This window comes from Populus nigra, chromosome 6 (assembly GCF_951802175.1).
Source record: "Populus nigra chromosome 6, ddPopNigr1.1, whole genome shotgun sequence".
NCBI classification, from domain to species: domain Eukaryota; kingdom Viridiplantae; phylum Streptophyta; class Magnoliopsida; order Malpighiales; family Salicaceae; genus Populus; species Populus nigra.
In genome coordinates this window covers 13,775,964-13,792,080 of record NC_084857.1, presented here as the reverse complement: position 1 = coordinate 13,792,080, position 16,117 = coordinate 13,775,964, and the positions used below count along the sequence as shown (strand labels likewise).

At 35.5% G+C, this 16,117-nt stretch overlaps 1 protein-coding gene across 5 annotated transcripts; it reads left to right on the top strand.

The window, feature by feature from the left end:
- The first annotated feature begins 9,882 nt into the window (after positions 1-9,882).
- On the top strand, positions 9,883-13,196 carry LOC133696273 (remorin 4.1-like). 5 transcript variants are annotated; one of them, XM_062118423.1, is made up of 4 exons: positions 9,883-9,958; positions 10,950-11,992; positions 12,105-12,186; positions 12,815-13,196. In XM_062118423.1, the coding sequence occupies exons 2-4, from the start codon at positions 11,172-11,174 to the stop codon at positions 13,022-13,024; spliced, it is 1,113 nt and encodes a 370-aa protein (XP_061974407.1). In that variant the 5' UTR covers positions 9,883-9,958; positions 10,950-11,171; the 3' UTR covers positions 13,025-13,196. The 5 variants fall into 5 exon arrangements, with proteins under 5 accessions (XP_061974407.1, XP_061974403.1, XP_061974405.1 ...); XM_062118419.1 differs by lacking the exon at positions 9,883-9,958 and adding an exon at positions 10,054-10,339; XM_062118421.1 differs by lacking the exon at positions 9,883-9,958 and adding an exon at positions 10,054-10,339 and having other exon boundaries at positions 10,946-11,992.
- The last annotated feature ends 2,921 nt before the right edge of the window (positions 13,197-16,117 follow it).

The following is a 16,117-nucleotide window of genomic DNA, read 5'->3' as shown; positions in this document are numbered from 1 at the left end:
ACTTTCTTTTCCTGGAATAGACATCAGTTATCCAATTAATTATGAGGAAGATAAGAAAAAAAAATTGAGCACTCATGGTGTCAGAAGACTATCAATTTGAAGCTCAGAATGGACTGCAGATTTTTCCCATCGTTGTCAACTCAGAGGCATGGCAAGCATTTCTCTAAACTTCAGTCCACTGCTGTATTTGTCTCAGGACTCGTCTTTCAGCCCTTCAATCTGAAAGCAACTGAAAGAAAAAAAAAATGTAGTCTTCTAAAATGGCACGTGTTCATGTTCAGAACAATGTTGTGAAGCCCTGAAATACTCACACCGAAGCAGGCAAAATTCTGGAGCTCTGACATCCATGAGAGCTGTCTGGGAAATGGCAAGTTCTGTATACAACCAATCTCTCTTCAATTGTCCGAAATATTTTCCCATAATGAAGAGGAAGGAGATCAGAATACGGCATTCCAATTCAAAATAGACGCAGCACCGGCGTGTTAGGTATGGACACAGATATGGTTATTGGCAGCCATGTCAAGCATGGCTGCTGTCAAACATGGTTGCATGGTAAGAGTCAATGGTGGGTGCCTAAACAAAGAAAACGGTGACCACCATAATTGACTAAATAAAGAAGATTGTCTCCCATATCAGCTATAAATAGAGGGTGCTATTGAGAGCTGATATGTGAGATGTTTCAGAGAGAAACACAGAGAGAGCTAGAGTGAGAGTTGAGTTGAGTAGAGAAGTTTTTTCTCCTCCTCCTTGTTTTGTTGTTTGTATTGTTTCTAAGCTTGATTAATACAAACCAATAGCTCCGTGGAGTAGGCAAGTTGCCGAACCACGTAAATTTATGTGTGTTTGATTGCTTGAATGTCCCAACAACTGGTATCAGAGCTTGTTCTTGAAAAAAAGGGTGTTTGATCCAAACTTAAAAATAAAAGTTCTCAAAACGTGTTTTTGACATTACCATTGTGTAGGGGAAGCCAAGACGAATTCACTGTTGAAAACCTGGAGAAAAACAGACGTCCTACATGCCCGCACGCGCCCACACGCGCCGACGTCAGGCCTGCCCACGCGCCTCACTCTCCACACGCGTCTTCCTCGCCCGAATTCCTGCAACTGAACCGGGTTAACCTGCCACGTCATCAGCCAGTTAGCAGCCACGCCAGCTATTCTACACAGTCATCTGCCACATCATCAGACCCATCATCTGCCACGTCAACGCGGATTATGCATGCCTTTGCCACATCAGCAACGGTGGGCCCATAATTGCTTACGTGGATGCCACGTTATCACTTTAGGGTTTGATTCAGTGCTTCGCAGACACTATTTTGGCCTGACACGCGGCTTCATCTGCACCATCTGTTGACCTAAAACTTTGACTGTTAAAATCTGAGCCATCCGAAGTCCGATTTGGGTGATCTTAGTGTCGTTTCCAATAGTTTTGGCTGTTCTGGACACATCTGTAAGGTCAGATTTGACAGATTCAAATCCAAGATGTATTAAAATGGCAGATGAAATAAAAGCTGCGGGAATTGAAAAATTTGATGGAACAGATTTTGGATATTGGAAAATGCAAATTGAAGACTATTTATATGGGAAGAAAATTCATCTTCCTCTGTTGGGGAGCAAACCAGAGAATATACCAGAAGAAGATTGGCTACGTCTTGATAGACAAGTTTTGGGTATTATCTGGTTATCCTTATCAAGAAGAGTTGCTCACAATGTTACAAAAGAAAGATCCACTGCAAGACTAATGGAAGCTTTGTCTGGGATGTATGAGAAGCCCTCGGCAAACAATAAAGTGCACTTGATGAAGAAGTTGTTCAACTTGAAAATGACAGAAGGCACCTCCATCACACAACATCTCAACAACTTTAATACCATCACAAATCAATTGTCATCTGTAGAGATTGAGTTTGATGATGAGATCCGTGTACTTATTTTGCTAGCTTCACTTCCAAGCAATTGGGAAGGTATGAGGACAGCCGTGAGCAACTTAGCTGGAAAATCCAAACTGAAATATGATGACATCCGAGACTTGATTTTAGTTGAAGAAGTGCGAAGGAAAGACTCAGGTGAAAGTTCAAGTTCAGGATCAGCTCTCAACATTAACACTCGAGGGAGGAGACATGATAGAGGCTTATCCAGAGGCAGATCCAAATCAAGATACAGAAGTAAAAACAAGTCCGGACCTAGAAAGCAGGTTGAATGTTGGAATTGTGGCAAACCTGGTCATTTCATGAGGAATTGCACAAAACCAAAAAAACCTGAAGCTGACTCTGCAAACGCTACCACAGATGAGGTGCAAGACGCTTTGATTCTTGCTGTACAAAGTCCAATTGATGATTGGATTCTTGATTCTGGTGCATCATTCCACTGTACACCATACCATGAGATGATGCAAAACTATGTTGCTGGAGATCACGGTGTAGTCTATCTGGCCAATGGAAAACCAATGGAGATTGTGGGTATAGGAGATGTGCAAATCAAGACACTGAATGGATCTACATGGAACTTGCAAAATGTAAGGCATGTTCCTAGACTAAAGAAGAAGTTGATCTCAGTCGGACAACTTGATGATAGTGGTCATTCAATTCTTTTTTCTGGAGGTATGTGGAAGATCTCAAAGGGAGCAATGGTTTTAGCTCGTGGAAAGAAAACTGGCACCTTGTTATGACCACAAGATTTGCAGACATTATTGCCTCTATTGAAACAGAAAATCAAGCACAGTTATGGCACTATAGACTCGGCCATATGAGTCAAAAGGGGATGAAGATACTTCAATCGAAGGGAAAGCTGCCAAAGCTTAAAAATGTTGATCTAGACATTTGTGAAAGCTGTGTTCTTGGAAAACAGAAGAAGCTCAATTTCTTAAAGGTTGGCAGGACCTTAAGACCAAGAAAACTAGAACTGGTGCACACAGATTTGTGGGGACCTTCTCCAGTAGCATCTCTTGGAGGTTCTTGGTATTACGTAACTTTCATTGATGATTTCAGCAGAAAGGTATGGGTCTACTTTCTGAAAAATAAATCTGATGTGTTCGACACATTCAAGAAGTTGAAGGCTATGATTGAGAATGAATCAGGTTTGAAGTTGAAATGCTTAAGATCTGATAATGGAGGAGAATACATTGATGGAGGTTTCAATGAGTATTATGCTGTTAATGGTATCAGAATGGAAAAGACCGTTCCAGGCACACCACAACAAAATGGCATTGCTGAACGAATGAACCGGACCATCAATGAACGAGCTAGAAGCATGAGGTTGCATTCAGGGCTACCTCAAACATTCTGGGCTGACGCAGTTCATACTGCAGTTTACTTGATCAACCATGGACCATCAGTTTCTTTGGAGTTTAGATTGCCCGAGGAAGTATGGAGAGGAAAAGAGGTACAACTCTCTCATTTAAAGGTCTTTGGGTGTGTTTTCTATGTGCATATAGATTATGATGCTCGCAACAAGCTAGATGCCAAATCCAAGAAATGTTTCTTCATTGGCTATGGAGATGAAGAATTTGGATTTCGGTTCTGGGATGATCAGAACAGAAAGATTATCAGAAGCAGGAACGTGATCTTCAATGAGAAAGTTTTGTACAAAGACAAATCAAGTGCAGAAACAGATATGACTGATTCAGATACAAGTCCACAAAAATCTGAATTCATAAGATTAGAAGGCCTTCCCGATGTTACCGAGCAGAACAAAACTCAAGAGTCTTTACAAGAAGATTCAAGCACATCTGTACCCACCACTACCCAAGACGATGCAGAGCCAAGTGAACCAATTGTTTATGTTCGCAGGTCTTCAAGGACTGTAAAGCCCCCACAACGGTTCACACTTCTACTGAATTATATTTTATGGACAGATGGTGGTGAGCCGCTAAGTTATGAAGAATCCTTACAAGATGGAAACTCAAGCAAGTGGGAGTTAGCCATGAAGGATGAGATGAGTTCGTTGCTGAAGAACAAGACCTGGGAGCTGACCACACTACCTGAAGGAAAGAAGGCTTTGCAAAACAAATGGGTCTACAGAGTAAAGACTGAGCATGACGAAAGCAAACGGTTCAAGGCAAGACTTGTTGTAAAAGGGTTTCAACAAAAGAAAGGGATTGACTACTCTGAGATATTTTCTCTAGTTTTGAAGCTCACAACAATCAGAGTTGTTCTGGGGATAGTAGCAGCAGAGAATTTACATCTTGAACAATTAGATGTAAAAACAGCCTTTCTTCATGGAAAATTGGAGGAAGACATTTACATGCAACAACCAGAGGGGTTTGAAATACAAGGAAAGGAGAACCAAGTCTGCAAGCTAAAGAAAAGCCTATACGGTTTGAAGCAAGCTCCAAGACAGTGGTACAAGAAGTTTGACAACTTCATGTGTAGTTCGGGATACACAAGATGCCAGGCTGATCACTGTTACTATGTCAAACATTTTGACAACTCCTACATCATTCTACTATTATATGTGGATGATATGTTGATTGCAGGATCCAGCATTGAGGAGATTGACAAGCTGAAACAACAATTGTCAAAACAGTTTGAAATGAAGGATCTGGGAGCTGCTAAACAAATACTTGGCATGAGAATTATCAGAGATCAAGAGAAAGGCATACTAAAGCTTTCACAAACAGAGTATGTCAAGAAGGTTCTCAGCAGGTTTAGTATGGATAATGCTAAACCAGTAAGTACATCTCTGGGGAATCATTTCAAGCTCAGCAAAGACCAGTCACCAAAAACTAAGCTAGAATGTGAATACATGGATAAGATTCCATATGCCTCAGCTATCGGCTCTTTGATGTATGCTATGGTCTGTACCAGACCAGACATTGCCCATGCAGTGGGAGTTGTAAGCCGATATATGAGCAATCCTGGAAAGCAGTATTGGGAGGCGGTGAAATGGATCATGAGGTACTTAAAAGGTTCATCGGAGACATGTCTCACCTTCACAGCTGATGGTTTGAAACTTGAAGGTTTTGTAGACGCTGATCTAGCAGGAGATGTTGATAGCCGAAAGAGCACTACAGGATATGTATATACTCTAGGAGGTACTGCTATTTCCTGGAGTTCTACCTTGCAAAAGATCGTCGCTCTTTCAACAACAGAAGCTGAACATGTTGCAGTCTCAGAATCTGCAAAAGAGATCGTATGGTTGCAGAGTTTTCTGAAAGAATTGGGCAAGATGAATGAAAAGGGTACTTTGTATAGCGATAGAGTGCAATCTTCCTTGCCAAGAATCCAGCATTTCACTCAAGGATTAAGCATATTCAGATCAAATATCACTTCATCCGACAATTGCTAGATGAGGAGCAACTGATGCTAGAAAAGGTTTGCGGAGCAAGAATCCAGCTGACATGTTAACCAAAGGAGTTACTATTGATAAACTGAAGCTGTGTAAAGCTTCAGTTGGTCTCAAAGATTAAAAGACAGATCTAGCGCCATTTGTGTTCAAGTGGGAGATTGTTAGGTATGGACACAAATATGGTTATTGGCAGCCATGCCAAGCATGGCTGCTGTCAAACATGGCTGCATGGTAAGAGTCAATGGTGGGTGCCTAAACAAAGAAAACGGTGGCCACCATAATTGACTAAATAAAGAAGATTGTCTCCCATATCAGCTATAAATAGAGGGTGCTATTGAGAGCTGATATGTGAGACGTTTCAGAGAGAGCTAGAGTGAGAGTTGAGTTAAGTAGAGAAGTTTTTTCTCATCCTCCTTGTTTTATTGTTTGTATTGCTTCTAAGCTTGATTAATACAAACCAGTAGCTCCGTGGAATAGACAAGTTGCCGAATTACGTAAATTTGTGTGTGTTTGATTGCTTGAATGTCCCAACACGGTGTAATCGTGGTTTCAGGTGGAGGACTTCACCCCACATACACAGATATCCTATGTCTTCTATGCATGTTTTTTTTTTACCTTCAATATTGCAGAAAAAAACCCTTCTCATCTCTAAAATTGGATCCCCGTCAAGACCTGACTTCACACGCCAAGCAATGTGTTCGTCAGGCCTAACTAAAATTGCTCCACCATGAAAATGAGTTTGACGATTTCTTAGATTCTGCAACATCTATATAGTTCTCCCAAGTTTGGAGCCAAGGATTGCTGATCTCTTTAACTTTCTATTAAACAAGAAGGTGCTATTATTATCATAAGCTACGGGGTGAAAGACAAACTTGAATTTGTTTACTTCACAAAACAGCGGAACTCACCGAAACCACCAGCTGGGGGAGATCGATGAGCTGCATCCCCAGCAAGTATATTATTTGATTGTCGCAGCTCGCATACTTTTCTGCAACTTCAGCGTGCATCACCCATGGCTTTATGTCGATCACATCAATGTCTGAAAACTCTTGGCCAACCAATTTGAAGATGAGGTTTTTGCATGTCTACAGGCTGAACATTTCAAAGTATTACTGGCATGGAGAAGGCACCCCGAAATTACACCCTAAATATTACCACCACAGAAACTAATCTCCTAGCATCATTTTAGTTCTACAGCACCAACATTGTTAACAAGCTCTTATTATCGAACCAGCTTTACTCCCCTTTTCTTTATGCTCGAGTACAATAAGAAAAACATTGAGGTCATTGAAAAATCTCGTCCAGAAGTCCATCTTAAATGAATTAATGAAAGTTACCTCCTGGCTGAAATCTTCAAGGCTCTGCTGGGGTGCTAGAGATCATGAACAACAAGGACCCCAATAGCTTCGGTATTGAAGATAAAGAACAACATTCCAGGTCTCTCATTGAGCAAGTATTGTCCATGGTCTCTGCTTAAAAAATGAACACTGACGAGCTTTTGCAGGTCTTTTTCACCTCTCAGTTCGATCTATTCCAGCAAGCTTCCCTCCGTGCACTACTTCCTGCACCATCTGTTCCAACAAGGATATTGCAGCTAATATTCCTCTCTGTGTACTTCCCTTCCTTGAGATGAGAAGCAGTTACAGTTACAGATCGACCAGTGGCATTGATCTTAACACACTCATGCCCCATTAATAATTCCCCACCCCTGAAGGGCTCATCATCAAGGCCTTCAGGTTTACAGACATGGAAGTTGAGATCTTCTAGCTTCTTTAACTGTACTCCAATTAATTTTAAAATGATATTTTTAAATTTTCAATATTAGTGTATTAAATTATTGAAAAACACTTAAAAATTAATTTAATTTTTTTTGGGTGAAAAACAGTTTAAAAAACAAATTAAATTGCAAAAAAAAACACGCCTAAAAGATAAAAACTAAATACATATCATGTAGGATTTGTATTGTAGATCATAAGATTTTTTTAAAAAAAAAAATTACAATAGTTATGTCCTGTTTCAAATGTTGTCTCTAAAACCTTAACAATAAAAAAAAAAAGATAAAAATTAATTATTAGCCAGGGGATATAAAAGTGCTTTTATTAAATATCTAGAGTTTGTTTTTTCGTTTTAAAAATATTTTTAAAAGAATTTGATTTTTTTATGTTTCAAATTATTTTTTTGATATTTTATATTTTAATATATTAATATTAATAAAAATAAAAAAAATATTATTTTAATTTATTTTTAAATAAAAATTATTTAAATCTAGACTTTCATAAACCATCTTTTCCTGGAAAAAAACCTTCTATAATTGTTTGGGCTCATTTTTGCGAAGCCCATTTAGTATGACACCCATGAAACTGGAACTCCTGAAATGGGTCTGACAAGACCACCCTTTTTGTAGGCCCAAGGACATCCCATGTGGTCCCTCCTCACACGACGCCGAATTGGAGCTTCTAACGCCATGACAACAAGGACACGACATGATGGGAAACAGCGTCCTCCCCTTGCAGTACTTCAATTCTTACAATAAATCTTAAAGTTCGAATCTTTCTTTTGCAATAAACCAAAAAAAGCAAAGGAAAAAACACGCAAAATACTTTTGTAGAGGACGATGGATATGTTACATGCACGATCGAGGGTTCCCAATTATTACAACTTCAATCTAACTTAGGTTCTACAAGTAAACTTTGTATGAATAATTTATCTTTAATTAAATCATAAAAATATATTCAATTATGTTAAAAGTATATCGTTAAATCTAATTTAAAAATCCAATCTATTTTCAATTAAGGCTATATTTTAAAAAAAAAAACTGATTTTCAGGAAATCACTTTCCAAACTTTCTTATGTTTATTTGTCGTTAAAAAGATTGGTCAACGGAAAACACTTTCCGATCAACAGAAAATATTTTTCAGTCAAAGAAAAATGTAGTTTGGTTTCCAGAAAAGTATTTTCCTTTTATTTTGGACGGAAAACACTTTCCGAAAGTTGTGAAAAATTTAGAAATATCATATTATTTGCTGATTATATTAAATTTAGTCCTCAAACTTTTAATTGTTATATATATATTTTGTTTTGAATATTTGTTTTTTAATTTCATCCCTTAGAATTTAATTTTTATATTAATTTTGGTCCTTATTTTTATAATTGTTATTTTTTTTCCTTATCGTTTTTTAATTGAAATTTTTTATTTATCAAATTTTATCCTCATTTTTTTATTATTATTTATTTTATTTAAAATAATTTATGAAATATTAATTATTATTATTTTAATTTCTTTATCTTTCAATTTTTTTATTTTTTAGAATTGATCTCTATTATTTTGATTATTATTTATTTTATTTGAGACAATTTATGAAATTATATTTTTTTTCAATTCCATTCTTATTCAACCTTTTAATTTGTAATATTTGTTCCTCATTATTTTAATAAAATTGAAAAAAATAAAACATTAATAAGTTATTTTCCAACTCATTTTCCATGACATAACCAAACACTGGAAAGTATTTTCTAATTTATTTTTTATTATAATAACAAACATCGAAAAATAATTTATTTTTTTGGAATTCACTTTAAAAAAACTATTTTTCAGCGAACAAACGGGGCACAATAATTATTATTTTTCTACATGTTAATCAGGTTTATATTGAACTTAGTTGTATTAATTATGTCACAAAAAAATTCGGTTGGGTTGAATGAATTTAATTAATGAGTGTTTCTAAGAGTAATATTTTCTGTTTTTTTGTGTGTTTTAAAAATTATTAAATTTATAATTATTTTATAGCTTTTCAATAATTTTAACATGCTAATATAAAAAAATATAGTGAAGAAATTACTTTAATATATATTTTTTAAAAAATTATTTTTACATGGTATTATGCTTTACGACTCCAAACACGCACTTAAATCAATATTATTCAACTTCCCGAACTTTTCATGTACTTTTACTTGGATTGAGAATATTTTAATATATTTTTAAATAAAAAATTCTTTTTCATCCTTAATTTAATATTATCTAACTCTTTCAACTTCCCATAATGCTTTTATTTGGAAAGAGAATGTCTTTAAAAAAGTGCTTTTTAAAAAATTAAAATTATTTAATATAAATGTATTTTAATTAGCTAAAATTAAAAATAATTTTTTAAAAAATATTATTTTAAATGAAAAAAAACTTTAAAAATGACAAAGCCGCATTCCTCTCAATCACCCTCTAAAAAACACCAGCCATGTAGTTCCGCCGCTCTGGTCAAACCGTACACAATTACAATTAATAAAAAAGAACAGTCAATTCATCTCATTAACCCAGAAACTGTAGCCCCACAGACCCAGCCCATCACAGTCACGTGAACAAGTCAGAAAACCCACATTCTTAATCTTAGCCCGACACCATCCTCCTCATCAGCTGGCACTTTAGTCAAATCTCTGCTGTCCACGTGTCCCCTGCACCCCCCCACCTCACCATCCCAGTTACCGTTAGGAGGACAACCGTTTTGTAAAAGAAGCACTCACCAATAAGACAGTGTACACAAGAATCAATGCATTAATTATTACACGGGACAGTGTAAATTTACGATCTTTCCTTTTGGATCACCACTACCAGTCCCCTAATTACAAAAAACTCGAAAGAACATCACCAAGCTCTCACTGGTTATCCATGTTAGTCCTTTCACAGGTATTTGCAACAACGAAAGCTAACTTGTTCGTGTGAATAATAGGGAGTCTGGAGTTGTCTCTGTAGATGTGAAGACAACGACAGCTGTGTACATTGCTTAAATGAAAGATGCATTGTTTTCATTTTATACATGGAGGAATCCTTCGATGTATCCATGTTGAGATGTAACATGCTAGTTTTTGTAGTTAGAGGACTGGTTTGAGATGTAATTAAACGACTGGAAACCTCTTTGTAGTTAACCTTTTCTTACTATTACAGCCATACATTTCGACTTTCAACCGTGCAGGTTAATTTTTATATTGTTTTTTTGGTGTGCAATGGATCTAAACTTTTCATGAATGACTCTGCTAGTCTCAAAAATTCATGGTTTCAACTTTCAAGGTATTATTCCCTGCAGATGAGCTCTTCTTTCCCTGCAAAATCCAGTCCATCTCTGGTTTTCCTGTTGTTTTTGCATAACCAAGATGAATTCTCCGCTCCATCTTTTTGGTGGCTCCAGACAATTAACAAGCTTTGATAGTTTCTGATACTAGACACACTAAACATAAAGTGCAGCACTACTATATGCTTTCCGCTTCTAGGGTTTTATAAGCTACCATTATTATTAGCTTTTCCATTCTCTCTCTCTCTCTCTCATGTGTTGCTGATTTCAGATAGAGTTTTTAGGTGGGGAAGTAGTTATCCATTTGGATATCTTTAAATGGTCCCTAGCTGTGCAATGACGGAAAGGAAGGTGGAGACATTTTGGACCCTGAGAGGTTCTGGCTGAGCTTTTATTTTTTTTATTTTTTTTGATATGGTCATTTTGGCATCTGTGTTTTAATCACTTGTAAAAGTAGACCATACAGCACAGGGTGGGTGGTTAGATTCAATGTCTTTTGTGTTTTAATCACTGAAAAATCTATTTATCAATCCTTGGATTAGCTAATGTCAAGCAAATAATATTTCTTTTGCTATTAGCTAATGTTTCAATTTATTTGTCTCAAGTCAGTTCACTGACTTGCTGTACAGGGTTAGAGATCTAATAAGGTTTACATCTCCAGAGAGGATCTGGACCATTTTGCTGACTAAGGATCTACTGTTCAAAGATATGAATTAGACTTCATGACTCACATGGCAAGTTAAGTGGGACTCTGTGCTTTTTAGTGGTCGCGCGTCATATTTTTGCTTGTCCTTGTGTGTAACTGTGAGAGTGAGAAGATTTGTTGAGAGAATGAGATCTATGGAGGATAAAGGGTGTTACAATCATGGACCAACTCAGGAGATTCCAAGTAGTAAAGCAACTAGCTTTGAGTTTCATAAAGGCAATGGAGCTAGTCGCGGTGGTCATCACCGAACAGCTTTAGGCAAACCAACACCATCCAAATGGGATGATGCACAAAAATGGTTAGTGGGATTGTCAAGAGTAGGGGGAGGAGATAGAAAAGAAAGCCAGCCACGAAACTCAAATGCCGACGATAGGAGACTTATAGCTTCAGTTCCTCAAATGGAACATGACTATTCAAGTGGAGAAGATGAAGTTGGAGGAGAAGCAGCAAATGGGTGTTCTATTTCAATCACAAATCAGTATGAAGTAGAAACAAAGAAGGTAGACTGCGATGAGTCAGTGTGGAGAGTTAATAAGCCTGCACAGAACTCAACAATGAGTGCTGTTAGATCAATCTGTGTTAGGGACATGGGGACTGAGATGACCCCCATTGCTAGCCAAGAGCCTTCAAGAACAACAACACCGATTAGAGCTACTACACTGGCGGCGAGGAGCCCTGTATCTTCAGGATCTTGCACCCCAGTGAGGGGCCTGAACGGGTTGCCGGGCAATGAAGGCTATCAAACAGGTTTAGCAATGACTGAAAGTAGAGGTGAGGCCAGTTCTGCTCCCAGAGGGGTTAGTGCAACAAGGCATTGCTATGGACAAGAATCCAATGGTTCTAGGATACACGAGGATATGGAATCGGATCAAGCAAGAAAGGTGAGTACTCTAGAAACAAGAGCAATGGCTTGGGATGATGCAGAGCGAGCCAAATACATGGCGAGGTGATCCACAGTGACTTTTGCCTCTGCTCATTCTTTTAATCTCGATTAATTCAATATCTTTATATCTGAGTTTCATGCACTTGAGATTGGTCATTCGTTATGTAATATGTAGGTATAAGCGTGAAGAGGTGAAGATCCAAGCCTGGGAAAATCATGAGAAGAGGAAAGCAGAAATGGAAAAGAGGAAAATGGAGGTATGGTTACTGGTCCCTTCAAGACAGAATTACTTTATTTTTGATCCGTTGCTTTCTGAAATGTTTCTGTTTGTACTTACAATTTTAACAAAAAGTAGGGTCCCAAAAAGTTGTGTTGCCCCTATCGCCATCTTGCTTGAAGAAATGAAGACCAACAAGTGGCTAATTTTAAACAAAGACTTCCTCCATATCCAAACTGCAAAAAATTAACCTAACTCCAACGGCATCAATAGCTTTTATAGTTTTGCTTTTCTTCATAACAATAACCCTACATCAGCACATATCTCAATTCTCCTATTGCCATGAAATGATGAATGTCTACATAGCCCCTGAACAGTTAACCCAGGTTAGTCAAATGTCAGTGAAATCCAGGCAAGGCCCTTTTACAGGCTTGAAAATATACAATAGGAGACTGAATCACAAAAGAAACGGCAATTTGGTATGTGGGCTGCAAATTCACGCCTTGATATTGTTGTTCAGGGGGGTCTTGTTTAATTTCTGGGAACAACGATGCTCACTGGCTACATTAGTTTGCTGTGAAGAGTACAGCTCAAGTTTCACCTTGGTCTCTATCTCTATCTCTATGATTTGGCTTGTCTGCTTACTGGTGCATAATCTTTATATATAGGTGAAGGCTGAGAGGCTGAAAGCTCGAGCACAAGAACGGTTGGCAAACAAACTGGCCTCGACTACAAGAATAGCTGAAGAGAAGCGTTCAAATGCGGAGGCCACACTGAATGAGAAAGCCGTGAAGACTTCTGAAACGGCAGATTATATAAGGAGGACCGGGCACTTGCCCTCTTCATTCTCCTTCAAGTTTCCTTCCCTGTGCTGGTAGCAGCACAGCACTATGTTTACATGTAACATATGCTAGCAAACCATTCTCATCTCACTTTTTTGACATACATAACTGAACTTGTGGATTCATTTTATATGCTAAATTCTGCGATTGCGTTCATGGGGCCTGGTTCCTCTAGTATAAAAAAACTTGAACTGCCCACTTGGAGTAATCCTTCTTTACAATAATTAGTTGCTTAGAAAATGGAAAAGCTGAAGACAATAGTTGATCAAACAATTCAGGAAAGCAGAACAAATGCCATTACGCATTTTTTTTTCTTAAATTTGCTTCCATGGCTGTTCTATTTGTAGCTTAAAGCAAGGCTGCAGAGTCCCTTTTCTGCTAGTTTCAATTTAACAAGCTTTCTGTCACCAATCCCACTTCAACTTCATAAGATTCCATTGGAGTCTAGCTTTGTATCAGAATCAGAGGAAATTATTTTTAGAAGAAGACTTTTAAACGATGATGAACGTTACGTTCTTGTCATGAATTCAATTCTCAACTTCTTCTCTTGAGTTTTCAAACCCAACGATATTTTCAGCATAAATAAATTCGTTTTGAGAAGAACATTTTTGACATATCCTCCACGATTCTTAAAAAAGTTCTTCATGTGCCAAAAAAATCACTGCAACACAGTGTATGCAGCCCGGCAGTGCGATAATAATAATTCATTAGTTTTATGATTTATGTCAATCATTGTATTCAACAGAAGGATGGGAGGGGAGATGAAGAACAGTGGTGTGCCTGCATGTTCTTCTCTGTTCCCTTTGTCCTGGCCTGTGATCAATGGATTGAGATAGGTTTTGAAAAAGTGATGAAGCAGAATCCTGATTGAATCAAGTGGCATGTTCAAGATGGAAATAAGAAAATAAAAAAAAGTATAAATTAATAAGTTCATTTTTTAAAATAAATGACTAACAAGTTATAAATTTCGAGTTTTGTTATATTTCTTATAATATCTTAACAATGCTTATGAAAAACTGCTATCTATCTTCTTCTTTTTTTATTTTTCTTAGAATAAAACTTTACAGCACGCTTTGATTGTGTTTTTGGTAGTGTTTTTTAATTGAAAATATTTTTTAAATATTTTTTAATTTTTTATATCATGATATCAAAATTATTTAAAAATATTTAAAAAATATTAATTTAATATATTTTCATATGAAAAATAATTTGAAAAAATAAATTATAAGCTATCATAATGCAAAACAGGTGATTAATATTTATTTGTTTAGCAGTTATAATTTGTTTTTGTCTTTTTAGCTTATAATATTTTTAAATTTTTTATTAGAAAAACTAAGGAATCACAATCGAAAAATTTTATTCTTGTTGATTACCACAGTACTTGAAAAGGAAATAGAGCACTTCCTGAACATTTTCTTATAAAAAACATGATTTACAAATAATAAAAACTATATTTTTCACTTTTATACCTGATTAAAAACTCTAACCCGGCCTCACGGGTTGATCCGAGACTCGGGGAACTAGAGTCTTAGCAAGGTTTTAAACCAAAAAAATTCAAAGATGTAATTTACTCATATTAGAGTGACTAAGTTAATTGAGTGATGTCCAATTTTTTAAATATTTTTTATTTTTTTAATAAACTATGAAAATATAAAATTAATTTATAAATATTTAGCCACATGTTTTTTTATAGCTTACATCTATATAAATTGTTTCTTAATTTTTTTATGTTGAATAACTATATATATAACATGCATTCACATGAATTGTTTCTTAAATGTTCAATATAAAATAACTATATTACACTTTATACCTTATATTTTTTTTATAGCCTAAATGAATTATTTTTTAATTTTTCGATGTGAGATAATTATACTACACTCCATAACTTGCATTTCTTTATAATTTACATTCAAGTGGATTGTTTTTTTAATTTTTTTGATGTAAAATAATTATATTGTATTTCATGCCTCATATTTGTTTTTTATAACTTGCATCCACATGTATTATTTCAAAAAATTTTCTATTTAAATATTAAAACCTCAAACATATTTTTTAAAAAATTTCTCGAGTTAACATGAGTCAACCTATATAACATTTCAGGCTATGTTTAATAATTATGTTTGATCATAATTTTATTTGAATTTAATCAATATTTAAATATAATGCATGAAAAAAAATCTTGCAATCTCAAAATTTTTTACAAGTGAGAAAAATTAAATGCTCACAAAATTATAATGATTTTTTTAAGCAAACAAACAAAAAAGAAAAAAAATAAAGAAAACTATTCGAGAAGTAAGTTTTGAAATGAAGGGAACTTCCACCGGCAAAAAGTGCAAAGGAAGGAAAAAGCCTGGCAATAAAGACCGGGTCAACAAGAGAAGGCCTAGAAAAACTAATACTTTTATTATAAAACTTCACTGTCCGGGGAAAAAAAAACCCTAACATTATTTTATGAATTTTTTTCCCTCTTGGTTATTACTGATTTAGGATAATTAATTATAGTTTTAAAAAATCATTTCAAAATATAAAAATTCCTTTCTAGACTTTCTTTAATCTTTCTTGTAGGATTTAAAAACTCCTTAAAATAAGCTAATTAATTTATCATTAAATTTACCTGTTTTTTTCTCTTATACAGCTATGATGAATAAAAAATCATTGCAAAAGAAAGATTTTGAAATATTAATAAATCATTGCGACACTTGAAAATTATGCTGCAATTCATTGAAGATCCTTGTAGAATCAAAAAATTTACACAACAAGCTATCACATCCTAAAAAAAAAATCATTGCCAAATGAAAAGTCTACAAGTCAAAAAGAACTAAATAACAAAACTCGTATAATCTATTATGACCTATATCGCAAGGCCTCCCGAACTCCGATTGACTTGAAAGTTTACCATGACATAGAAAAATCTCTTTAAAATTTTTTAATAAATTTTTAGCTTGATGCAATGGTTTGATTTAGAGTTATATTCTATAGCGTATAATTAGATAATAAAAAAAATTATGCCAAAATCTGAATTTAACCTTACTTTGGCTAGGATATTTTTTTATTATTATGTTCAATTTTTTTTTATTCAAGCCACAATGTAGTGCAAAACTGAGTGCAATTATGTAAACTAGGAGG

Excerpts from the sequence above, each read along its gene's own strand:
- LOC133696273 (XM_062118423.1), top strand. The coding sequence starts at position 11,172 with ATGAGATCTATGGAGGATAAAGGGTGTTACAATCATGGACCAACTCAG. Across the intron at positions 11,993-12,104 it reads CGAGCCAAATACATGGCGAG|GTATAAGCGTGAAGAGGTGA; the intron begins GTGATCCACAGT and ends TGTAATATGTAG. Across the intron at positions 12,187-12,814 it reads TGGAAAAGAGGAAAATGGAG|GTGAAGGCTGAGAGGCTGAA; the intron begins GTATGGTTACTG and ends CTTTATATATAG.